This window comes from Culex pipiens, chromosome 1, assembly GCF_016801865.2.
Source record: "Culex pipiens pallens isolate TS chromosome 1, TS_CPP_V2, whole genome shotgun sequence".
In the NCBI taxonomy this organism is placed as follows: domain Eukaryota; kingdom Metazoa; phylum Arthropoda; class Insecta; order Diptera; family Culicidae; genus Culex; species Culex pipiens.
The window spans coordinates 20,941,362-20,968,916 of record NC_068937.1 but is presented as its reverse complement, the minus strand read 5'-3'; the positions used below and the strand labels follow the sequence as shown (position 1 = coordinate 20,968,916).

The following is a 27,555-nucleotide window of genomic DNA, read 5'->3' as shown; positions in this document are numbered from 1 at the left end:
TCTTGGTGACGGTGATTCTGCGTTGAAAGAAGGGGGATAAAAAAGATCAACAAGTTTACGACAAATACAGTGGGAATCGATTTGGAGTCGGGGATATTCGGGGACGCCCTCACCAGACAACGGCCATGTGTAAACTTTGCGAACAGTTGCACAAAAACTGTGGCGGGGTGCGTTTTATTTCTTTCCACTCGTGGATTACAACATAACTTAGCTTTAATGTAAACATTAGCATCATCATTCGGGACTAACTTCATCAAATGGGTAAATCGGTTCGAAATCATCAAGGCAAATCTAATATTAATATTGGGATCATCTGATTTTCATGGATATTTAAATTTTAAGTCATTATCATACGGGGGATTCCCGTCACTTAATATCTAGCGTTCTAATTAGCCGGTCGAACCCTTCTCAAATGTCAGGAGAAAAAAGTTTGACAGGGTGACTGCTAAGTTTTTGAATAATTTTATAAAATACTGAAAAGTAAACTAAAATAAACACACAGCAAAAAATCCGATGGTAAAATCGCATGCAAAAGCATGCACATCACCTTCGTCAAAATAAACACTTAATATTACACACTGCATGTACAATTTTTGTAAACACAAAAAAAAGTTGCAACCGACGGGATTCAAACCCAGCACCAACAGTAAGGACTGGCGCCTTAGCCCACTCGGCCATCAGACCGATGTAAAGTTGAAAGGATAAACGCATATATGAGCTTGACATTTCGGTCAAGTAGGTTTCCCATACTGATGGGCTACATATTTTAGGGTGTAAAATCACATAGAATTGCATAAAATAATGCAATATTTATTTTACACCCAGGCCTTTTACACGCAGCTGGATTACTACTTTTTTTGCTGTGCAAAACAAATAAGTAATTTAAGGATTTAAAAAAATATTATTGCCATTTATTTATTTTTGTTTCTGGTAATAAAAAAAAAGTTTTTCATTAAAATACAGCAAACTTGTTTTTTTACTTCATAAGATTTTTTTCTTATTTTTTGTATTTGATTATTTTAGCTAAAACAATTCTTGTGGGCTGCCCTTTACCAAATAGCAATTTTCTGAAATTTGGGCCATTTTTTTGCATTTTTTAATCTTTTAATTTTTTAATTAGCTGATTTTTTTTAAATACCGTTTTGCATCATCAGTTTGTCTGTATCATCTTCCATACAAATTTGGCATCCAAATGTTGAAACCTAGACTTGTAATTTGAATTTTTATATTTTTTTGCCCCTTTGGTCAGAGCTGTTCTCAGTCCAGTTACCGAACAAGTACTGTACTCAAATTTTAAAAATGTACAATGCAGGTTTCAAACGAAGCAAAATTTTGTATGCTTTTTCACATTTTTATAGTTTTTTCTAAATAATAATTTTTATACAAAATAACATATTTTTTTCGAAAATACTCAAATTTTCAAAATTCTAACGAAGCGAAATTTTGTATGGTTTTCGCTAATTTTTTTTGTTTAAACTATTTTTTTCACAAAATACCATATTTTTTCGAAAATACTCAAATATTCAAAATTTGGTGAAAATTTAAGTTTCCAACCAAAAAAACTCTAATAATGTAAAAACGCATACAAAATTTCGCTTCGTTTGATACCCGTATTGTAAATTTTTAAAATTTGATAATTTTCGAAAAAAATACGGTATTTTGGGAAAATATTAGTATTCAACAAAAAAAAAACTCTTATAAAGTAATAACGCATACAAAAATTCACTTTTTTTGAAACTCATTTTGTAAAATACGTTTTTTTTTTGTGAAAATTTTAGTATTTATAAAAAAAAGAACCATAAAAAGGTGAAAAAGTATACCAAATTTCGTTTCGTTTGATACCCAAATTTCGTTATCGTTAGACGATAATGTTATCGATTAACAACTTTGGACAAACAATAACTATAACTTTGCCGATGACACTAGATCACAAAATTCGTTTTAAAGATACAGATTTTTGAATATTTTGATTGCCTTTCCGACAGCTGACAAAATTGGATGGAGACTTGTATGGACGAACTAATGCTGAGCACGAAATCGTTTTTTTTCAATTTTAATTTTTGTATTTTTTAATCCGTCTAGAACTTTTTTGGTGCCTTTGTTATGCCCAAAGAAGCCATTTTGCATCATTGGTTTGCCAATATAATTTTCCTTACAAATTTGGCAGCTGTCCATACAAAAATGATGTATGAAAAAAAAAATCCGTATATTTTGAAAAAATCTTTTGTTCGATTTGGTGTCTTCGGCAAAGTTGTAAGGACCACACTAAAAAAAAATTGGTAATTTTTAATTTATTTTTTTGTCACTAAAACTTGATTTGCAAAAAAAACACAATTTTTATTTTTTTTTATTTTTTGATATGTTTTAGCGGACATCAAATGCCAACTTTCAGAAATTTCCAGGTTGTGCAAAAAATCCTTCACCGAGTTATGATTTTTTTAATCAGTACTAATTTTTTTGGAAAAATCGAAATATTGGTCGCAAAAATTTTTGAACTTCATTTTTCTATGAAAAATCAAATTTTCAATCTAAAGTACTTAAGTGCCCATGTTTGCCCACTTTTGAAAAAAATAAAAGAGCTGAGAAAATTGTCTATATTTTTTTCTTTTGAACTTTGTTGATCTCATATCTCGATATTTCGATATCTCAGGGACTAATAGTCAGACTTTCAATGTTAAAATATGAAACAATTGTGAAATTTCCCGATCTTTTCGAAAATAATATTTCAATTTTTTTGATCAAGACTAACATTTCAAAAAGGCGTTATGTTGAATGTTTGACCCTTTTTTATTCAATAATAGAGTAGAAAATCACCAGTTTCAACCTTTCAAACGATTATAAAAACTCTCATAAATCAACTAGAGCAACAACTCATACCCCCACGACTCATTTCTAATTATTCACAAAAGACCATAATTTTATAATCAGCACATTTTTTCCCAAATGACTACGCTCGTTACACCAGAAAATAGGAATGTTTGCCAGGCCAAGTTATCACATCGCAGAAATTTGAACACTCTTGCCAGCATCGGCAGACATGCTGGTATACAATCTCACATGAGTGAGAGAGAAAGAAATCTGTTGAAGTTGGCAATTTTCGTTATCGCGCCAAGTGAAACTTCAAATATGTCGCTGCTTTTACTGTACAAAAAGTGATTGGTTTTGCTGTAAGTTTGAGTAAAAGAAACAATTTTAGTTTCATAGCAACAATAAACAACTTTGTGATCAAGTGTGCCTTGACTTTTACACTGGTAAAAATAATAACAACAATTAAAACGCCAACCAGCATTGAAAAACATGAAAACAGGTTAAACTTTTCAAAAGGGCCTTAACATATAAAAATAATGAAAAATATAACCCTATTTTCAAAAGTTACTCAAGAAAACGCTATAATTTGCTAAATTTATGTATCTTTTCGAACCAGCTGTCGGTCTGGCTCTCGCATTTGATGGCTGTCAAGCGCGAGCAAAATAATTGTGGCAAGAGGAGGAGGAAAACTTAAATAAATAATTCAAAATTAACTACTAACTAGCTAGGGATGCTCACTATCCAAATAACAAGTTGGGCCTACTTGGATGTTTCGAACAATTGAATCGAAAGTGTGAAAGAACTTTTTCGCAAGTGGCGTGAGGATAAAGTGTTGATCACACCATACACACACATACAACAGACAACGAAGCGAAATGTTTAAAAATATTCTAAATATAAACAGAGATCGGCCCGCGCACTGTTCTGTTGTGAATGGTCGACGAAAAATACACTCACAACATGTGTCAGGTTGAACCGGCCGCGTCGTCGACGGGGAAAGCCAAAATGACCAGACAGAATTTTCTAGCGCTGAGCGACAGGGTGGCAACTTGAAGGATTTTCTAAAGAAATTTGAAGATTTATTAATTTATTTCATGAATACCTACAAAATTTCGCTTCGATAACGATAGAATTTATATCTATGAATGAAAAATCATGGCAATGATGGAAGTCTTCACGTTAAATTTGCTTTAAAAACATCGAAGGTTGGACAAATGATTGCTAAGATGCAGTTTTTTATGCATCATCAAAATAACGTCGTTTTTTTCAATTGACGATAACTTAGCAAATATGCGTCCGATTTTCAATGTCAAAAATACAAAATTTCATAAAATTTTTCGTTTTTTCAGCAACCATTAACCTAGTTTTAAATGTTTTTTTAGCCGATTATTAGGTAATTTTCTGATCTTTTTTTTTAAAGATTTTCAAATAGCTTGGTCTTGACATTAACCAGGGGGTGTGCTCAATGTTTTTCGATGACGGGCCAAATTTGAAGCTCACATGAGGCCAAAATGAGAAAAAAAAATGATGTTTTGTGTAAAAAGCTTCTAATTAATTTGTATTTTTTTTTTTATTGAAAATCAGAAAGTCTCTTTTACTCCAAATTTCGTGCCTCAACAATCATTGCAATCAATACAATATATTTTTTTATGAATATTATCGTGAAATTTAATGTTTTTTAAATATATTTTAGAAGAGTTGACAACAAACTTTGTAAAAGTGCGTAATTTTATTTTTAAATAATGTCCAACTTCAATCATAAATTGTTGCTAAACGGTATACATCGACCGGGCCTTTTTATTTTTCTACACATATTTTAGTATTTTGAAAACTACGGGAACTATCGATATAACTTTGGATTCATCCCCTAAAGTACTGTATACGAAATTATTATTACAAAGTTTGACTATTTTTACAATCTGGTTGTTGCAGAATTGGGTCCGTTAGTTTGGCAATTTTGGAATAAGTAGACAATTTCTTTGGCGCCAGCTGTCACAGCAAAATACCAATGAATTCATGAAAATATTTTGTTTTCCTTAAGTTTACGTTTTTCAGATAAACTAATTTCAAAACTTATGACAGGTAAAAGGTGTTAATCCAGGGTGGCCACTCAAGTCGGGAAGAAGTCTGCAATTTGTTATTTTTTGTCAATAAGTCGGAAATTCCAAGCATACTCGATTAAAAATTATTTTCTAACCCTTGAATAATTTTGTCATATTTTGTACAATTTTCAAATTAAATGCACTCAATTTTTCTTTAGTAACTTACTTAAAGTTCAAGGTTCCTTTCAAAATTTCAATCTATTTCAGAATGAAAACGCCATTTAAGACATTGAAAATCCTGATTAATATTGAATGTATTTGTCACAGATTTTCATAATATTTTTTTTATGAATCGACAGATTTTTACCATTTTTTGGTATATCAAACAAAATCTATTTATAAACAAAACTTAACTAAAAACAGCAACAAAGTTAAGCCAGCTAGCGTAAAGATATGATTCTGTTTTAATATTGATTGAATAATTAAAAAAATATTCCAACTAGAGTTTAGCAATGGTTTTTTTTTGGTGGAAAATATTTATTAAGTTATTTCAATTTTTTTTTTTCTATATAATGTTTATATTTATTTGTGATTGTGGTTTTTTACTATAGAAAAACTGAAAAATCGTATAAAATCCAATCGTTGTTCGTTCTTAACGAATATATTGACACACTTTTTTACGTGTTTACAAAACGAAAAAAAAAATATTGATAAATCAAAAAAGTAAATAAAAGAAATTTTGATTTAAGTTATTGCAAATATTTTAAAAGAATTTTTCTCTTCCAACATTTCGCATAAAGTATGTTGTAAAACATGGAATCCTAACAAACTGAATTTTTCATTCAAACGAATCAAAATAGCAAAATACTGACAACTGGATACATAAGCATTGATAAAAAAAAAAATTTGAAGGGAACTCAATTTTTTTAAGCATTTTCCTAGATATTTTTTCTAAATTCTTTGAAATCATGTTATAAGTGCTCTTTGATTTTAAATAAAATAAAATTAAGAAAAAAAAATGTTATGTTCAGTTATCTTCAACTTTTTGCCATTTCCAGTTGAAATAAATTATCAAAAAATATACGTTTGGCAGTTTTAAAGATAAACATTGAAATTATAAGTATTTTTAAGTTTTCGGTTGTTTTTCAAAGACTAATTGGTCTTTGTTTATGTTTCTACTCTGAATCAAAATAATGAGTGCTTCCATTTTTACATTATTTTTTAGGAGTTTGTTGTTGAGTTTCTTATTTTACGAAAATTTGTAAATACAGTCCAGACACGATTATCCGAAACCTCGATTATCCGAAGGTTTGTATGAGACTTCGAATAATCGAATCACTAACAAAAAAAATCGGTTACGAGTTCTGTAACCCAATTTCAGTCAAATTTGAATGTTTGATAGCCTTTTAAAATAAAAAAAAAAACATTTTTTCATTATTTAATCACCGCTATTTTGACCGCCATTTAAGAATTATAATTTATTTTAGAGCAGCTTATGGGTTCAAGCTCTAAAATTAAAAATAAGACATAAAAAAAAAAAATTTCGTGATTCGATTATCCGAAGATTTGATGATATTAACTTTTTTATAAAGAGTTCAAAATCATTGTTTAGATAAGAAATGCCTAATTTTTGAGTTAATGGAAAAGTCGGGAAAAAATGGAATTTGAAAATGGCATTTGAGTGGTCACCCTGCAATAGATACTAAGCGTTCCGCGAAATTGTGAAAATATGGTGTATTAGGGTATAAAAATTACTAAATAAAATTAACTCAACTATTTATTTTTCACTTAAAAAAATTTAAAGCCAAAAAATAGTTCTAAATGTGCTAATAAAAACATTATTAAATTTAAAAAATCTTATTTACTAACCTCAATCCTAAAAAATGTACAGCAAATATGTAACTATTCTCCATTTCGGTTCACCAACTCACCCAACTAACCTTTTCATCACTTTCTTCTTCACACTAAATCGAATTAATCTAATGATTGTTTTCTTCTTTCCATTCCAAAAAATAAAATAAACAGACATGGAACCGCTTCCAGGACGGCAAGCGCGTCGTCGACTTTGTGCTCGCCTTCAACGGGCACCTCCAGAACGACGAAGAAGCCGACCGAAAGCGAAAAATCTTCCAGGAAAATCTGATCCGCGAGGGGCTGGAAATCGAACCGGAAACGACCCAGCGGATTCACTTTATCAAAATCCACGTCCCGCCCGAGGTGGTCTCGCGGTACTGCGAGCACATGAAGATTATGATGCCGATCGTGAAGCTGAAGGACCAGGAGAACATCATCACGGAGGAGTTTTCGATTGGGGGGTCGTTGGTGCGGTTCTTCCGGCGGCCAATGTTCCGCTTTGTGATTATCGATCGGGACAAGTTCCGGAAGCGGGAGTACCGGCTGTTGCACGAGTACTCGAGGGAGAAGTGCTATTTGTTTGATGCGGATGCGCCGGACTTTTTTACGCCGAGCATTCGGATTGCGGTGGCGCATTTTATTCTGGAGAGGGCGCGGTTCGGGTTGGAGGACGAGAAGTACGATATCGGGCTGAGGAAGCTGTTGAATGATCAGGTGAGTGGGGTGAAGATTTTAGTAGGCCGGCTACGAAATTATTGGAAAATGTAATCTGACTTGAAATTACTGCCACAGCTGATCCTTGTTATGGAATTGGGTTATAATAACTCATAAAACCATTAAGAAAAAGCTCAGGTTTGAAAGAGCATGAGCATGAGCAGCATGAGCATGGTTGACTGCCAATGAGCTGCTACTCCGTTATTGACAGATCAGCTGAAGTTAAACAATGAATCAAAAATGATCAGTGGGAGCCAACCATCCGTTCACTGTTTAATCTCTGAAGATCCCTACTTTATTAGTCAATACCGGCGCCCTCCCAAGAAGCCTGCAGTTCAACGAAAGGGAGGAATGTTAGTCCGATAGTTGAAGTTGCAGACTCATCAAGCACACAGTTTTTCGCTATATACTTGTTGATACCGCTTGAGACCGTTGAATCCACAGCATCTCCTTCAAGCATCACGTGATTATTATTTTTTTGGGTTAGTAGGATAAGGTATTGGCTTTTCGATGCCTCCCGAGCTACGATGCTATGGGGAGGACTTTCATAACAGACCCGTCGGCGAGCCTTCCGAGCAACGATGCTATGGGAAGGTCTTTCTGGTTAACACACAAAATCACTCACTCACAATTATTTCACTCCACTATTAATTAATCCAAAATGTCAGTGCGTCTTTCGATCATTATATAGAAATGGCTTTTTCACCATAAAAAATAAAACCTTATTCGAAAAAATTATACACAATTTACCCGACGTCGTGCCTTCCGATCAACGATGATATAGGAAGGGCTTTGAAAATCACAAAACAATTAAAATATCACAAAAAAACACCAATTACTCAACGAAAATTACGCTCAAGACAAAAATAATTCAGTAAGGCATGCTATTATTCGATTACCACAATCACTCACCCCAAACGAATAGCGACACAAAAGCACACAAAAAAAAAATTAACCTGCATAATCACGACTTCGCGTCCCCACTTCCAGCGCACCAATGATGCTATTATTCGATTACCACAATCACTCACCCCATACGAATAGCCACACAAAAAATTAACCTGCATAATCACGACTTCGCGTCCCCACTTCCAGCGCACCAATGATGCTATTATTCGATTACCACAATCACTCACCCCATACGAACAGCGACACAAAAGCACACAAAAAAATTAACCTGCATAATCACGACTTCGCGTCTCCACTTCCAGCGCACAAATCTTAAGAAAAAGCTCAGGTTTGAAAGAACTCAGAAACTCAGAAATTTTATAGAATTGAAAATCAATCAGCCATTTTTCATATTAAAAAAAGAATGGTACAGGAATAAATAATCTTAAGGGGTTACATACATTTAAATCGGCAAAAATGTGAGAGGTTGGTTTGAGCACACACTTTAACTTTTTTTCAAAATCTGTTTTCAGGGCATTAAATATACATTTTCATCTATTAACAAAACAAATTTGAAGACATTTGGTTGTATCATTGCCGAGATATAGCTATTTGAAGTTAGCAGTTTCAAAAAACGGGTGCCACGATATCTCAACATTGCTTTGACCAAATCGGCTCAAAGTTTTGGCGAAGACTCGTTAAACTGGTCCCGTGTGCATGACGAAGGCCGATTTTCAAAAAGTTTATTTAAAAAGAAGAAAAAATATATTTTTCTGTTTTTCATATAAAAAATCGCCAGTTTTTGATTTTTGTATTTTTTGAAAATTCAAAATTTCAAAATCGGCTTCGTCATGCACACGGGACATGTCTTGGGAGTCTTCACCCAAAATTTCAGCCAATTTGGTCCATCCCATCTCGAGATATCGTGGCACCCGTTTTTCAACTCGGTGTTTAGAGAAAAACGCTCACAAAGTTAGACAGTTTGCTTTGCGCATGGCAAAATTCTGAGCTTAAATCGTCCCTAACTGAGTTAAATCATGAAATATCTTCATGAAACTTTCAGGAGTGATTGAAATTCATATTTTAAGTGGATTTAATAAATTTTCTGTAATATGAAATTTTGTGATTTTCTACATGTATATAAGCCCTTAAAGAATGTAAAGGAAAAAAATTAAAAAAAGAACTAACAACAACACCTAATTATTTTGATACAGTATTTAAATATCTCTGAATTAGATTTTTTTTAAAAGAACAGCTCTTGTTTGAAAAAAAAATCGTTTTTTTTTTAAAAGAACTGCTCTTGTTTGAAAAAATAATCGGTGAAACTCACAATACAGTCCAGACTCGATTATCCGAAGTTTCGATTATCCGAAGGCTTGTATAGGACTTTGGAAAATCGAATCACGACCAAATTTGTTTTTCGTATTTTTTTCATTTTCTTGTTTTTAACATAAAATTCCAGTTCTGCGACCCCGTTTTAGTCAAAATTGAGTTGTTGATTGCCCATTACAAAATAAAATGATTTTTTTTTTCAATTTAATATCACCGCCATCTTTGATTTTAAAATTATGAATCATTTAAGCGTAGTATTATCCGTAGATTATCCGAAGTTTCGATTATTCGAAGTGAAATTTTCCGAGGCCTTCGGATTATCGTGTCTGGACTCTATTACAAAAATAGATTTTTATGTCACTTTCGACCTTTTGTATAATTTCGATCTTATTTTCGATCTTTTACACTCGTTCTACCTTTTTTCCTTTCGACCATTTGTCCACATGCGACTTTTTGTCATTTTGACCTTTTAACAATCGATCTTTTGCCACGTACGACCTTTTATCCTTTCGACCTTTTAATATCCGAGCTTAAATTTTTACAAAATTTTGAAATTTTGATAATTATTAACAAATACGGTATTTTGTGATAATTTTATTATTTTCCAAAACAAAAACTAATCATTCAAAATTTTACTTCGTTTGGTACCCATATTTCAAATTATGAAAATTTTAAATTATAATTTTAAAATGCCTAACAAATTTTTCATCGTTTAATACCAATATTGCAAATATAAAAAAAATTAATATTTTCGAAAAAATACTGAATTTTGTGAAAATTTCAGTTTTTAACAATAAAAACTCTAATATAGTGAAAACATATGCGAAAATTCGCTTTGTTTCAATTTTCGAAAATTTGGGTATTTCATAGATCTAGGGTTTTTTCTCAAAATTTATTTTCTCTAAAAGACCAAGCAGCTAGCAAAATCTAAACTTAGAAACATGTACCCTCCCTGAATTGATCTCAGTTGAAAGGTTCTCCAAATCTCTGAATTGCAAATGTAACATCCTGGAGCAGAACTGTTAAATTCTAATAAAAACACAATTGAATTGAAAAAAAAATTGGGTATTTTCGAAAACAATATGGTATTTTGTGAAAAATTTAGTTTTCAACAAAAAAAACAATATACCTTTTTTCCTTTCGACCTTTTGTCCACATGCGACTTTTTGTCCTTCCGACCCTGTCACAATCGATCTTTTGCCACGTACGACCTTTTACCATTTCACTTTTTGTCCTTTCGACCTTTTAATATCCGAGCTTTTGTTCTTTCGAACTTTTACCATTCGACTTTTTGTCCTTTCAATCTTTTACCATTCCACCTTTTGTCCTTTCCACTTTTTGTTTACGTTTGACCTCTTATCTTTTGATTTTTTGTCCTTTCGACCTTTTGCCCACGTTCAACCTTTTTACATTCGACCTTTGTCCTTTCGACCTTTTAACGTTCGATCTTTTAACATTCGTTCTTTTTTCCTTTCGACTTTTTGTTCTTTCAACCTTTTGTCCACGTTCGACCTTTGGCTTTTCGACCATTTTGCCACGTATTACCTGTTTATCCTTTCCACTTTTTACCGTTCCACTTTTTGTCATTTCGACCTCTTACCATTCGACTTTTTGACCACGTTCAACCTTTTTATTTTCGACCTTTTAATGTTCCAACTTTTGTATTTTCGACCTTTTGTCCTTTCGACCTTTTACTATTTCAACCTTTTGTTCACGTCCGACATTTTGTCCTTTCGATTTTTTGTCAACGTTCGACCTTTTTTCGACCACCAGCGTGCAACATGCCACATTTTTTTAGGATTCCTTATTATTGATATAAAAAATCTAAGAATACTTGGCTTTTGTTAACATGCTTGAGAATTTTCAGTTTAAATTTATGAGATTTGGCTGATTTTTTGAAAATCTGGCCGGTCCATAAACTACGAAATTTACAAAAAAAAAAAGTATTTGGCCAGTATAACTTAAAAAAATAAAAATAAAATCAATCGAGTAATTCCGCAATTACTTAGTCATTTTACAAAATTTTAAGTAATTTCCAGGGTGGCCACTCAATTCGGGACAGTCGAGAAAAAAGCTTGGTAAAAACTGTTTTTGCAAGGATTTTTTGATATTTCATTTTTTTTCAAACTTTTCTAAAAATTATGTTGGATGGATATTTATGTTTGAATTTTGTGTGTTTTTTTTAAATATTAGACCAGAATTTGTATGTAGCTTTTATCATTTTTAAAATGATTGTCATTAAAGAAAATTATGGGGTCTTTAATTTATTACAAAGTTTTTTTTTATAATTTTGATGTAAAGGTTTTTTTTTTGAATTCGTGGATAGCCTGATCTTTTTTAAATTAACTTAGAAATTTGCACTTTTTTTTAGACAGTTTTTAAATGTCCTTTATTCGAGGTTCTGGGAAAAAATCGTCAAAAAGTAAGGAACAAGAAAATGGGATTTGAGTGACCACCCTGACATTTCCAATCATTCTAGTTATTTTTAGGTGAATATGGCGATACAATTCATAAAAATAAATAAATATAAAGGGCCTTTATTAAAGGCCATTCCAGGTCAACTGAGGCCAATTATTTTTTTTAAATTATTTTGAAGAGGCAAATTTTTGAAGTTTGAAGTTTTGTAGAAAATGTATTTTTTAATAAATCAGTCAAAAGTTATTTTTTTCAGGTTTATCGAAGCATTTTGTTCGACGGCTGATATTATTTTACTTATGTTTTTTATGTTGTTGAGTTTCAATCGATTATTTTATTTTTATATTAATCTGAGGACTACTAATTCCATTCTGACTATTCCCTAGGGTGAAAAGAATTTTTTTTTTGAAATTCTTAAAAGATACAGTCATCCCACTTATTCGGAACAGTTTACAGATCGGCCAATGTTCAAAAAATCATAGCAAATCGATAATTGAACTTAATGATTCGCTTTTACCTTCATTTGAAAGCTTTTCATGCGATCTTTCGAATGCTGTATCGAACAACTGCAAATTTTAACTTTTATATCAAGTTTTTGAAGAAAAACTTTGACCCTTGAAATCCACAAATTCGGAACACTTTTTTCTTACGGATGTAAACAAACTTTGGATCTCTCCAGGAGTACATATTTGTAACAAAATAATGACTTCACACACTGCAACCAGTGAAACTCAAGCTTAGTGATGTTTTATCCATGGTCTGATAACTTTTTTTGTGAAAATATCAGTTAAATTCAGGTGTTCCACAATTGTGGGAGGCACAATAACATCCCACAATCATGGAACAGGCAGTGTTTTGCTGCTCAGGATAAAATAGTCTTGAAATGAAGTTTTTTGTTCAAAAAGTACTACTTTTACTAGTGAAATAGCAAGAAAATGTCCAAATAAAGGTCCTAAAAATAGTAGGGTCGAGAGAAAAGCTGCATTTGGCATGCTATTGACAAATTATCACAAAAGTGTTCCGAATTTGTGGGTGTTCCGAATATGTGGGATGACTGTACCCGTCTGTTTAAATAAAAATAAATAACTGTGCCAATTTTTAGTCAAATCGGTTATGGTTTGAAGGGACCTAATGATCGTTGAAGTTTGTATGGGAAACTTTGAAAAAATATATGGGGAAATGCAAAACTTTGAAAATTCCTCCAAAAGATGACCTTAAATGTGTCGGATCATTACATTTTTTTATTTTTGAAATGTTTTAGGGGACATAAAATGCCAACTTTTCAGAAATTTCCAGGTTGTGCAAAAAATCTTTGACCAAGTTATGATTTTTTTAATCAATATTCAATACTGATTTTTTCAAAACATCGAAATATCGGTCGCAAAAATTTTTTACCTTCATGTTTCGATGTAAAATCAAATTGGCAATCAAAAAGTACTTTAGTGAAATTTTGATAAAAGGCACCGTTTTCAAGTTAAAGCCATTTTAGGAGCTTTTTTAAAAGTAGTCGCAGTTATTTATTTTTTTAAATTAGTGTTCATGTTGAAAAGCTTCTCTATATTTTGCTCTTTTGAACTACGAACCATAGTTGCTGAGATATTGCCATGCAAAGATTAAAAAACAGGATTTTTTTTTGTTTTCAAGTCTCACCCAAACAATCCACAATTTTCTTATGACGATATCTCAGCAACTAATGGTTCGATTTACGATGTTAAAATATGAAACATTCGTAAAATTTTCCGATCTCTTCGAAAACAATATTTTCGTAATTTTAAAATCAAGAGTTACATTTCAATAGGGCGAAATATTGAATGAACTTTGGAGTGATTGCCCGAAAAGCCTTGACTGCAGCGCCACCTCATTTCTGGTGGTTAATCCGAGAACTAAATTTAATTTCAAATCAGTCGTTAAAAATCCTAACTCATCTCTACTCCCCTTCCAGGTCTACCTCGACGCCTATCCCCTGCACGACGGCAGCCCCGACCTCCCCGAGCTCGAGTGCCAGCGCACCCTCCTCCTCGAAGAGTGGGCCTCCGTCATCCGGTGGATCAAACACCAGCCGCTGGACCACATCAAGGAGTATTTCGGCGTTAAAATCGCCATGTACTTTGCCTGGCTCGGCTTCTACACCCACATGCTGATTTCCGCCTCGATCGTGGGCCTCCTTTGCTTCTTCTACGGACTTCTCACCTTCCGGGAGAACCGCATCAGCCAGGAGATTTGCCAGGACAACACGACGGTGATGTGTCCGACGTGCGACGCCAAGTGCGACTACTGGATGCTGAACGACGCCTGCACGTACTCGCACATTTCGCACATTTTCGACAACAACTTCACGATCGTGTTTGCCGTTTTCATGTCGATTTGGGGTGAGTTGAAAGTCAGGTTTAAAAAAAACTTCAAAATATTAAAATAAATCCATTCCGGGCAGCCACCATGTACCTGGAGCTGTGGAAGCGCTACTCGTCCGACATTCAGCACCGGTGGGGCGTCACGGACTATTGTTTGCTGGCGGAGCCGCCCCGGCCGCAGTATCTGGCCCGGCTCAAGGACACCAAGAAGACGTTTTTCAACATTGTGACCGGGGCGCAGGAGCCGTCGCCGCCGTTTTGGACCAAAAAACTGCCCAGCATGCTGTACAGCTACTCCATCATTTCGCTGTTTGTGAGTATTGGTTTTTGATGATTTTAGTTTTTAGCAGAAATTTTACGTATTTTTGATTCAATTACAAAAAAAACGAGTCAAATTTTGCATGCAAAAAGGTACAAAATGCTCTGAATCATGGTACAAAAAATGGAGATAAACAATCTGTCCATTTCAAAATTTAAAAAATATCTAAACCGTATATTTTTGAGAAACTTCAAAACTGAGAGAATACTAATCAGACCAAACAATTCAATATCCGTTGGCCAGCTACGAAATTATGGGAAAATATAATATGTAACTATGAGTCAAGGACGCCATTTTGTGCAGCTTTCAATTTCTCTCCTCTTGGCATTTATAAATCGGTAAAACTCGATTTTAATCCTCAGCGATTCCATGTCAACCCAGCATGTTTTAAAGTTTTTCGATTTGGCTCAAGGTTTCTTTTGCCAAAATAATCAGACCCGTATTTTTTTCAGAAATGTGATTTTCTTTTTCAATTTTTTAGAGGATTTGCAGCAAAGCTTTTTTTTTATTTTTTGAAAAATATAGTTTTTTCCTTCATAATCAACATTTCTATAAAACTTATGCCGGATTCGGATGAGAAAAAATATTTCCAACAATTTGGTGTGCAACTTTCCAATATTTGTTTGATTTTTCTATGAGAAAACTGTAAATTTAGAAAAAGATAATAGTTGGACTATTTGGCAAGAAAGTCTGTCAAAAATCATTAAAAAAAAATTGAATATTCGTTAACACATCTGTTATCAACTATATAACTATTTATTTCATTGATATATTCGGGGAAACTCGTGTTCCAAAACATGCTTTTTTAATTTCCGGGATTTTTTCAAAACTGGGAATTTCCGTATCCCGGGATTTTTTTATATTTAGTCCCGGGAATTCCCAAAATTAAAAAAAATCAAATTTTGGTCTTGAAATTCGGATTTGACTGTGAAAAAGATGAACAATTGAATACTGAGTATTCGATAAGAATTTTAAAGCATTTAAATATGAATTTCGGCATATATCTGCATTAATTTGGCTTATTAAGGAAAATTGTCAAAATTTTAGTTTACAGAAAAATATGCAAAATGCCTAGCGCTTTTAATTTTTCCATTTAGTTTCATTTAAAAATTGATTTCGGTTGAAGAACAAAACAGAACAAAATTGTTTGCTCTGAATCTCCTGTATGTATTCAGACTGTTGTCCCGATTTTCTCCAGTTGGCGGTAGTGACTTAAAGATGATTTGTAAAATATGTTTTATATAAAACATGAAATCCAAAAATTTATTTAAAATTTCACATTGGCTGGTATCATTTGATTTTTTTCGTTTCTAATTTTCTAGTTTTTTTTTAAATACAGTTCAAAGAAATTTTTCAAGCTTTTGTAGTCATGTCAAATAAAAAAAATAAAGAAATATATTAATAAGAAACTTATTTAATATGAATTATATTGAATTAAAAATTGTGGTTCATTTAAAATCCGAAGCAAAACAAAAGAACAAAAAAGCATTTTAAACATATGTTAAGCTATCTAAAAAAATCTGTTCTTGTTTAGATTGAAATGTAGATTATCAACAATTAACAGTATTGAGCTAATTCTATAATTTTAAGCTTGAAAACATAACCAATATATAGGAAACATAGATTTTTCGACTGTTTCAAAGTTTCCCGGGATTCCGGGAATTCCCGGGATGCTAAAAATATTTTTCCCGTTTCCCGGAAAATTCAAAACCCGGGAAATTTGGACGCCCTACAAGTAACCTCATTTTTGCGTCACCTACATTTGAAACACAGTTGCGCTGCAAAACCTCAATAGGTCATCGCTGAAATTTTCAAGTTATCGCAGTTTTAGTGAAAATAGTCGATTTTTTGCCGTTTTCGTCATTTTCCCATTTTTGCGCGTGGTGCGTCGAAAAACCCAGTTTTTATTTTTTTAAATCGTATCTCAGAAAATTTAAAACATAACCTCACCATTTTTTGATACGTTATGTAAAATTTTCCGAGGAATCAGGTAAAAATATTTTCATACATAGGCTCTTTGGTCCCGAGACCTTCAAAACTGCATTTTATTTTTTCAAACGACCTTTTCAAATGTTATGCTAGATTTTTGAAACTTCTTACTATTTTTCCCAAATAGCCAAACGTCTTTGCGTCTAAGACAGCTAAAATCGGAGATATGATTTTTTGAAAAAGTGGTTTTTGCGAAAATCGACGAAAATTGCCATTTTTCGGACCACCCTAACACGGCGTTGGTCACCCTAATGGCCAAACAAAAAATACGGGTCTAATTATTTCGGCCAAGGAACCCCCAGAAAAGTTTTGAGCCCGATCGGAGAACTTTTTTTTCGAATCATGCTGTTTTCGTGGGGTGGGTGCTAAAAAGACAGAATGCGTAACGTGATTTTTGAATGCTCACTACTACAACTGCACTACAGCTGTAAACATCAACCAAGTAGAAGGCTATGTTCAAGCTCAAGCGTGACATATACCTATATGTTTTGCTGCTGAAGTGACTTGTTTTGAAACATTTTGGATCTGATGTTGTAAAGGTTTTTGCTGAAAAATTTAGTGCTTCGTGCTTTTTTGTTCGTTAACTAAACGATGGGCGTCCAAAAGAGGTCTTTTTTTTGTTTTCCACGTGACGAAAAATTGCGTCAGAAGTATGTGGAATTTTGTGAATCAGAAGAGCAACAGAATGGAAATTTCTAGATTATGTATCTTTGAAGCGCAGGGATAATATCGGAGTAAGATTATTCAATGTTATTTCGCAGGTGCCATTCATAGTTATAATTCGTCGATAATATTGTTTTTCGTCGTCTCCGAGTGATTGCTTTTTTTAATTATGTATTAAATTTAAAAAACACACAATTTTACGACCTTCTTCCTCCAAAAAATGTTAAGCCCGTGGGTAAACAAATTTGATTTTTCGCACGTTTTGAAAGACTTCTTTTGGAATCATTTTGTAAACATTGTCAAAAAATCCTGCCGCCGTTTCCGGTGGTGCTGTTGCGCTGGTCGACTGGAAATACGACAAAATGGTACTTTTAATTTGGTCGCGGTTTGCTACTCCGTTGGCATGGGAAGCGGCGGGTGTGCCCTTCGGATGCACAATCGGCGTGGCCAGGGTAGTCACCAGAACGACAGCCAACACGAACAGGATCCGCATTTTGAATATGATGATTCGACAGTTGATGTGTTAATGAGCTATGAGATCTTTTCCGATCTATTTGTAAAGCAATTAAAAAAAAAATCATCACTTTTTTATTTAACCTGTTTGTTTTTGGTTTGTTTTGAAGATTGACACGACTTATCTGATGGCTTCAGCTTATTTGAACAACTGTGAGGAAATATAAACAGAAGCTATATAGAAAAACTTTGCTACTCAAAAGAGGAACGTTAAAGTCCACTCTTGCTGGCAACTACGTCAAACGATACAGAATTTGTATATATTTTATTGAAACTGAGAGTTGAGGAATCAATGAAGCGTTCAAAAACAATGAGTTAAAAAAAACAGTTACAGAGCAATATTTTCAATTAATTTAATTTTTTAAGTGTTCCCATTTTCAGATGTGAGTAGCGGAATCGGAAATAAATTCAATGACAACTTTTCAACAGGACATAACAACCAGCTAATTTACCATATACAAAATGCACACAGTTTATTCGAAATTTGGTAGTTAATTTCACTCATGATCTTTTTTCAACAGATTTTCAGTAACATTTTTGAAACTTTGACCGATCTAAACTTTCCCGATTTATCAAATCTTGGTTGCGGTAGAAAAATCCTAGACAGTTTAAGCCAAAACAGCTTACACCGCCAATGTAAATTTTCATTCACTCATTGAAATATTTTTCCTTAAATGTGATGTTGTAATATCAGAATTTAAAACATTAGTTTAATAAAATAATGTACTACAAATAAATAAAATTTTAATTGAAAATATGAATTTAATAGGTTAAAAATTACCTCTTTTTTGAGTAATGCTACCTTAAAAAGTTTGTAAAAATGTGAACCTGATGAAAAATTTATCAGAAAATGATGAAAATTCATCAGAAAATGATAAAAAAATTCACCAGTTCCTGATGTAATATTACACATTATTGTGGCACAAAATCTGTCATTATTCCCTGATAAATGTTACCATATTTGTTTCTATGTAACTGGAATAGTTTTAGTTGATTTTGATACTTTTATTTATCTAAAACAAAGTTTTTTTAATTTGATTTCAATAATAATTTACACTAGATTTTAAGTCTCTAAAATTAGTAATTTTTAAAGGACACGATAATTTTCTTTTTTCAAGTTTGTTCAGAATGTTGATCTTAAAATTTGATAATTTAGCCACCCAAAATTTACTACACTCCTTCACTTAACCCTCTACTGCCCAAATTTTTTTTCGAAAATTTTTATTTTTCCCGTGTTCAGGAGGTCATTTTGAGCAACTTTTGTTCTACAAAAAATTTACTTGTCTTGTTTAATGTTTTTCTTGTTTCATTTTTAGTATTTTGATTTGCATTTATCTTGTTTAGTCTATGTTTGTTTTTGGTAGTATTTGGCCTACTCTACCACCTCCTATCATTACATTTCGCATATCTAATTTTTTATGTTTTTACAGTAACTTTTTCAATTTTTTGCATGTTTTTCACATTTTCTGCTATAAAATGAAACTATTATCATTTAAATTGCAAATAAATGCGTAGAGGCATAGTCTGGGGCACTTGAAAAATTACTGCATACTTCTTTTTACCTAAAATATAGGAAATGTTAGTAAAAACACAGCCAAAGTTGACCCCTGAAAAAATTACATTTTTAAAAACATTGGCAAAGTCACATAAAACAAGTCAAACTTCCAACCCTAAAATTTTCTAAAATTTTTAAAGTTCTTCTTTCCAATGCTTTTTAAAGATCAAAAATTGGTTGAAAAATGGATTTTTGGCGATTTTTTAAATCGAAGCCCGTCTAGAGGCGGGGTTGGGTTGTAGAGGGTTAAACTGTCAAATTATGCAAAATGACTAGAATTGTTACCTCTTATCGTTTTAAAAATATAAATTGTAGATTTTTTTAATAAAAAAATTGAGAATAAAAAAAAACTCAAAGCTGTTAAATTGTAGATTTTTTTTTAAATTACAAAATCCCATAATTTTAAAACTATGATTCTTTCCTATTATAGCGATTGTCCACGCTCCATACAAAAAAGTTTTTTTTTTGGTTTTTCAGAGAGTGCATCAGATTCTCAAATCAAATTTTGATTGCTAGGATTAACATTCGTTACCCCATCTACTGAAACTGCCAAGGTTATTTAAATGAACTACAATAGTTTGCTTTTAACAAATACTGTTTTAATCGTTTAAATTGACTAAACTACTTAACTGAAATTGTGAAAATGTTGATAATTGACTACATTTATCACAGCTTCGCTGAACTTTTTTTACTCTTTGCTGAAAACTTAAAAACTATGGAAATTTACTACATTCCTTACACCTTAAAAAAAACTGCCAACATGGTATAAATTGAATAGTGAATACATTCAGTGCATCTAAATGATTATAGAATCAAATTCTTAAAACTGTCAAAAACATTCGAATTCTCCTATTTTCAGAAGGATTTACTAGAAGTCTAAAACTAAACGATCTAAGCACTTTTAGAAAGTCTTTTTTTCTGAACAATGCATAAAAAATATGTTTCGAATTTTCTAACAATCTTATTCTCAATTCCCCTCCCCCAGATCGTCCTCGCCCTGTCCGCCGTCTTCGGCATCGTCATCTACCGCATGTCCCTGATGACGACGCGCAACATCTACGGCAATCCGGACGACGCCACCACCAAGCTGCTCCTCTTCTCCGGCACGACCGCCGTCATCAATCTGATGGTGTCAACTGTTCTCAACTACGCGTACGATTACGTCGCCGTTTACATGACCGACATCGAGTACCGGCGGACCCAGTCCGAGTACAACGAGAGCTTGAACCTGAAGATCTACCTGTTTCAGTTCATCAACTACTACAGCTCGATCTTTTACATTGCGTTTATTAAGGGCAAGTTCCCGGGCTATCCGGCGAAATATAACCGGATTTTGTCGTTCCGGCAGGAGGAGTGCAGCCAGGGCGGATGTTTGGTCGAGTTGTGCATCCAGCTGGCCATCATTATGGTGGGCAAGCAGGTCATTGCGCTGATTTTGGAGATTATGTTGCCGTTTTGCTGGCAAAAGTTGAAGGAATTTCGCAGCGTGCTTGGGCTGGCGACGGAGGACGCGGACAACAAGGGACCCGGCGGGGAGCAGCTGATTTGCTGCAACCAGTGGACCAAGGACTTTAATCTGCTCAGCTGGCACGATCGGAGTCTGTTCGAGGAGTATCTTAAGATGAGTACGTTTCGACAAACCTCCCTCTTAAAAATCTTCAAATTCTAATCAAGTTAATCCTATTTTGCAGTCATCCAGTACGGCTTCATCACGATCTTTGTGGTGGCGTTTCCGCTGGGGCCGTTGTTTGCGCTGCTGAACAACGTGTTTGAGACGCGGCTGGACGCGAAAAAGTTCCTGCTGTACTATAAGCGGTCGGTGCCGCGGCGGGTGCGCGACATCGGCATCTGGTACAACGTGATGCACGTGCTCGGCAAGATTGCGGTCATCTCGAGTGTGAGTATGCGGGGGAAAGAAAAAAACAGAGGATGAGGGTTCTTTTTTGAGGATTTTACGGCGTGTTTCAAACTCAATACTCGCTAGCTGGCAACGAAATTATGGGAAAGTTTTTTGAATATTTTTATATAAAATGCGCCATTCTGCTAAGGCTTCCAACTTAATTTACCAAAAATAATAATAATATTACAGTCGACTCTCTGGCTGTCGATCTTCTCGATATCAATAATTCTCCATCTATCGATGAATTCTTCAGTCCCTTCAATCTGCATAATTCATCTATCTTCATTCCTCGATATTTCCCTTGCTTGAAGGATCTCTTCCTCGACGGTCCCTTGAATTCTGTTTGCTTTAAAAATCTCTTCCGGTTGTCAATAATTTCACTTTCTCAAGGCTTGCATAGACATTTTTCTTGGCGAAACGAAGCTTTAAAGGGTGTTTTTGTTTGATGGACGTTGCCATGATTCTCTCCCATAGCTGGGTATCAAGAAAAAAATATTTTCAATCGAGTCTTCATTTTGCATCGTTCTGTAAACTGATAATTCTCTTCCTCGGCGGTCCCTTGGATATTGACAACCAGAGAGTCGACTGTAGTTAAATTTTATTTTAATTATAGTTGTCCTTTCTCGCAGAAGTAACTCGACATTTTTGAAGTAGACGTCAGTAAACTTTTCATTTTCGTTCCAATCGACTAAATTGAATTTAAATGAATATCCAGCTAAAAAATAAAATTGTAAATTTTGCTTCAACAAGGAGGTACGCATGGTTACATAACATTCATACATGAAGCAAACAATTTATTTTTTTTGCTAAAAAATCACTTTAATTCATTTCTGTCGATACGAGCGTATTCACGGAGCCCAAATTTATCTATTATAAAAAATCAAAATATTTTTCAAGGAGCACAAACATGCTAAATGTTGGTTAGAATTTCAGTTGATTAAACTTCAATTTTCATTAAAATTTTGAAAAAAAAATTGGGTCAAACTTGAGGAGGGGGTAGGGGGTGGCGTGGTTCAGTTTTTTTTTACTTTGTGGAAGGGATTCCTTAACCAAAAAGGGCATTTTGCATAATTGATTTGACCATAAAAGTCTCCATACAATTTTGAGCAGGTTTTGTAGAAGACAACCCTCTGGAAAAAATTGCTACTTATTTCAATTTAAAATGAAAATGAAAAAAAAATGAATTACTAGCATGTTGAAAAAAAATTTGGTTGTAATTTATTTTGCAAAATGAATTTAATGTTAAATAGTAAAATAAACGTGATGGGAGCAAGGGCGTCTATGCGAAGTGTCCCTACACCCGCTACAAATTTCCGGCGCTTGGGGTGGGAAGAGGGAAACCATTTTATTTTATGCGCCGGTATTTGTAGCATTAAAATTCGTGCAAAAAAACTTATGCACGTGGGTGTACAGATTACGGAGTAAAAGATGATCGAATTGTTCACCTAGCGCTCACATGTGTTTCGGGACCAAGTTGCCTGCGGGTATGGGTATCATACATACATACATACATACAAATAGTAAAATAAAAAAAAAACTTTTTTTTAAGTGTAACCATACCTACATCAATACGGTCAGGAATCGTTCTCGAGATACAGATTTTGAAATTGTTACATTCCATAAAAAAAAATTATGAAAAAAAAAGAGCTGGAATTTTCACATATTTTTTTTTTTGTTTACATTGATTCGATACTAATTTAATATTTTTCGAAATAACGCGATATAAAAAATAAGGGCTAACACTGAAAAAACTATTTTTGCCTTCCTCACTTTACTGAGGAAAGGCTATAAAATCACTCGAAAAACGAACTTTTGAGTTAGACCTCCTAGACCTACCTTCATTTGTACATATCGACTCAGAATCACCAGCTGAGCAAATGTCTGTGTGTGTTGGCTGTATGTAGACATGTGTACCAAATCAATGTCACTGGAATATCTCGTCACAGGCTCAACTGATTTTGGCTGGAATGGTTTTAATCGATCCGTCTTAACGTTCTCTAAGTTGCTATTTAAATTCATGCAGTTTTATCATGTATTTAAAAAGTTATGTTAAAAAAACCGTTTCATATTAAATAAAAAATTATGGTAAAAAGGGTGTTTTTTTCATGAAACCCTCACATGTTATATATTTTTGGAAAGCATATGAGAAGACCTTTCTTGTGGATTAAAAATTTTCAAGATCTGACTTACCTATCTAAAATTACAAGCAGTTTAAAAAATGGTCTGAATTTACATAACCTCAAATGGTCCCGTCTGGTCGCCACGAAAAAAGTCTTGTAGAGGGATGCCATTTTCCTGAAAGGCGGTGTCTGTATAATCTTGACAAAAAGTCTGTAGGAAGTCTGTTTTTTTTTACTCGTCACTTATTTTTATTAGGACCTCTTAGGTGCTGCGATCACGTTAGGGGAGATCCACAAACCATGTGGACACTTTAGGGGATTGTAATCACTCTATAAATGAGAGGAAGGCACCAGCCACCTAAAGGTGGATTAAGTTACGTTTTTATTAAAAAATTCAAACCTTTAAAGTCTGTAGGTGAAATATAGGCTATAAACCTATTGCTTCCAACTACCGGCAACATGTTCTTTTGCACATTAGTTAGTCACTCACTTGAAAAATAACCCCGAAAAATGTAAATAATTAGCAAGCGCCATAACAAAAAACAAACGCGCCAAGTCATTTGACGTTTGACTTTTGACGACCCATTCCAATCGAAGGCTGAGGAAAACCGAGCGAGAAGCAAAGGCAAATAAAGAACAAAGGGTGAAGTGATGCCAGGAAACTGTCTCTATAAATGCTACTTTTCGTGAGTGTTCGCTTAAAATTTCATCACAATTTAGTAAATTTCAAGAAACACTCCAGATTATCCAGCATCATTCAAACACAACCGCTTATTAGGCTCAAAATGGGTATATTTCTCCTATCATCCTTCGACGAAACTAAAGCGTTTTCTGACATCAACTTAAAAATTGCCGAATGTGTGGCCATTGCTATTTTTATTTCAAGTTTGTATTTCAAGGGGTGCAGCAAAATTACTGCAATTGAAATTTTCTATGAAAAAACTTCCATTGTAAACTATTAAAAATACGCTTTTTAACGATTTTCATGTATAATCAAATAAAGGCTTATTAGGATTTAAAAATTTTAAATTTTGGACCGTAAATCGGTTAAACACTTAAAAGTTAAGGATTCATTGATATTTTGCATTTTTTGACATTATTAGCACTCTAAAAAAATCGCAAAAGAATTGCAGCGACCTCAAATTTAAATCATTAAATTTGTCCATTTTTCGAACCTCACCACAGTTCTGACCATGCGCGCTTACGCAAGCATAAATAATTTTACCCGTCGACTCGCGTTGCGCGACAAATAATTAAGCTTATGTACAGGTGTGGATCATGAGTCATCCTCACCTGAAAAGCCCTTTATTAAATTTCGCCAATTGTTAGGCAATCAAAAAAATGGTTAAGCTTTCAATTATGAATGTGCGATGTTTTTCCACAGGGGAAATTGAGGGTGTGGCTTAACCAAATTCATTGGCATGTTTGTTCAATGGAGAATTCGACCTTCTCATTATTGAACAACATTTTGAGAATGTTTTAGGAACATAATTTTGATATTCCAATAACATAATTTAAAGTTTCACGACAATGGTTCGAACCCATGACTTCCGATTTTGAGGTGTACTCACTACACCATACGGAAAGTCATGAAGAATTGCAGAGGTCTGCATAATTTAATTCATGAGGTTCATCGATGCTTCTCATCGAAACGGACCACTTTTAGTAGAACAAAATTTAGTAGAGTTTTCGGGGACTGACTATAAAAACCCCAAAATTCTTGAGGAGGGCAGTTAGTTCCAGTTAGTTCCAATTAGTTCCAGTTAGTTCCAGTCAGTTCCAGCCAGTTCAAGCCCAGTCCAGTTCCAGATCCTGAAGAAGCCCCAGACCAGCCGGACCCGCCAGCAGCCACCAGTAGCAGAGGCCCCAGTCCAGCCGGACTTAGCGGTGGAGGCCGCAGTCCGCCGGGACTTAGCCGCTGTGAAGAGTCCGCCGGGACTTAGCCGCCGTGAAGAGTCCACCCGGGACTTAGCCGCCGTGAAGAGTCCACCCGGGACTTAGGAGTTCGGGTCTGGCATGGTTCGGCGAAGAGGTCTGGAGGACAAGTCTGGCTTCAACGTAGAGAATTGGCTCGACGAAGGTCTTAATGAAATTAGCAACAAATAGTTGAGTGATGTGATCGTGCGCGTAGAAGTTGAGAGTGTTACCGCAAAAATGTTATCTTTAAAAAGTGTAATATACAAATAAGTGAAGTTTACTGATCTGTTTTGACTCTACAAGTAAATATCACAAAAATCCTGAAAGCCTAAACCGCTCGGGCCGTTCAGAATGCTTGCTGAAAATAAAAAAAAAATATATAGGTAATTGAAGTTACCGGCCAGAACTTCAACATTTCAATGAAAAAAATGAAATTCAAAAGATTTTTGAACTAGCCCAAACATGCTAAAATTTATGCAAAACGCAGGGGAGTGCATTTTGAATTGATTTGATTAATCTTATCGCCGATAATGGACGATTATTCATTTTTTTAATCTTTCTAAAATTGATTAATTCAACCATATCATGTTATATTTTCAATGCTTTCAACTAAGAATATATTTTTCGAAAATGTAGTAAGTTTCAAAGTATGAATATGTACTCGAAATCGCTCACAAAATACTGTATTTTTCGAAAATACTCAAATTTTCATAACTTGCAAAATGGGTATCAAACGAAGCGAAATTGTGTTTTTTTTTTCACTTCTTTAAAGTATTTTGCTAAATACACACATTTTTAAAAATTACCGTATTTTTTCGAAAATACTCCAATTTTTATAATTTGCAATATGGATATTAAACGAATTGAAATTTTGTAAGCCTCTTCAATTAATTAGAGTTTTTTTTGAAATACTAACATTTTCACAAATTACCGTATTTTTTCGAAAATACTAAAATTTTCAAAATATATAATATGGGTATCAAACGAAGCAAATTTGTTTATCCTTCATACATAATTTGGCGTCGTTTGATACCCATATTGCAAATATATATTTGTTTTTAGTATTTTCGAAAAAATACGGTATTCTGTGAATTTTTTTGTATTTCTCAAAAAAAAACTCTAATAAATGAAAAACTTTCGAAAACATACGGTATTTTGTGAACAGTTTTGAGTACATAATTTAGGAGAAATTCTCGGATCAGTGCATAATTGGCCAAGGGAGCGCGTGTTCGTAAAAAAAATATTCGGAGTGAAAAGTGATTTTTTGTGATTTTCAAAGCCCTTCCTATATCATCGTTGATCGGAAGGCACGGCGTCGGGTGGATTGTGTTTAAATTTTTCGAATAAGGTTTTATTTTTTGCGGTGAAAAAGCCATTTCTACATAATGATCAAAAGACGCACTGACAATTTGGATCGTCTAGTTAATAGTGGAGCAAAATAACTGTGTGTGAGTGATTTTGTGTGCTAACCAGAAAGACCCTCCCATAGCATCGTTGCTCGGAAGGCTCGCCGACGGGTCTGTTATGAAAGTCCTCCCCATAGCATCGTAGCTCGGGAGGCATCGAAAAGCCAATACCTTATCCTACTAACCCAAAAAAATATTAATCACGTGATGCTTGAAGGAGATGCTGTGGATTCAACGGTCTCAAGCGGTATCAATAAGTATATAGCGAAAAACGGTGTGCTTGATGAGTCTGCAACTTCAACTATCGGAATAACATTCCTCCCTTTCGTTGAACTGCAGGCTTCTTGGGAGGGCGCCGGTATTGACTAATAAAGTAGGGATCTTCAGAGGTTAAACAGTGAACGGATGGTTGGCTCCCACTGATCATTTTTGATTCATTGTTTAACTTCAGCTGATCTGTCAATAACGGAGTAGCAGCTCATTGGCAGTCAACCATGCTCATGCTCAGGTAGGCGGGTATTGGAAACTGGCTCGATTTTAGAGTTAGGTTTGGGTTTAAGATTTTTTTGAAAGATTGCACAGTTCAACAAAAAATCAAATTTTTCTTGTCTCTGAGACGAGAATATGTGTTCCTAGTAGATTTTTGCCTGCTGAATCCGAATCCGGGTCCAGAATTGCTCCAAATGATCCCAATTTTGAGATACACCCGTTTGAAATGTTAGTTCAGGTCAAAATTAGCTACTTTGTCGACTATTTTACAAAAGAACTA

General features: G+C 34.0%; 1 protein-coding gene across 6 annotated transcripts in view; it reads left to right on the top strand.

Moving 5' to 3' along the window:
* The window catches only part of LOC120429655 (anoctamin-4), a 61,219-nt gene that overhangs the window by 32,112 nt on the left and 1,552 nt on the right, over positions 1-27,555 (top strand). For 5 of the 6 annotated variants that reach the window (XM_039594683.2, XM_039594681.2, XM_039594682.2 and 2 more), the window contains 5 exons: positions 6,876-7,418; positions 13,996-14,422; positions 14,485-14,717; positions 20,429-21,068; positions 21,135-21,340. In XM_039594683.2, coding sequence (XP_039450617.1) covers positions 6,876-7,418; positions 13,996-14,422; positions 14,485-14,717; positions 20,429-21,068; positions 21,135-21,340 — 2,049 coding nt within the window. Of the gene's footprint in view, positions 1-14; positions 168-6,875; positions 7,419-13,995; positions 14,423-14,484; positions 14,718-20,428; positions 21,069-21,134; positions 21,341-27,555 lie in introns of those variants that run through there. The other variant, XM_039594684.2, reaches the window with a different exon arrangement.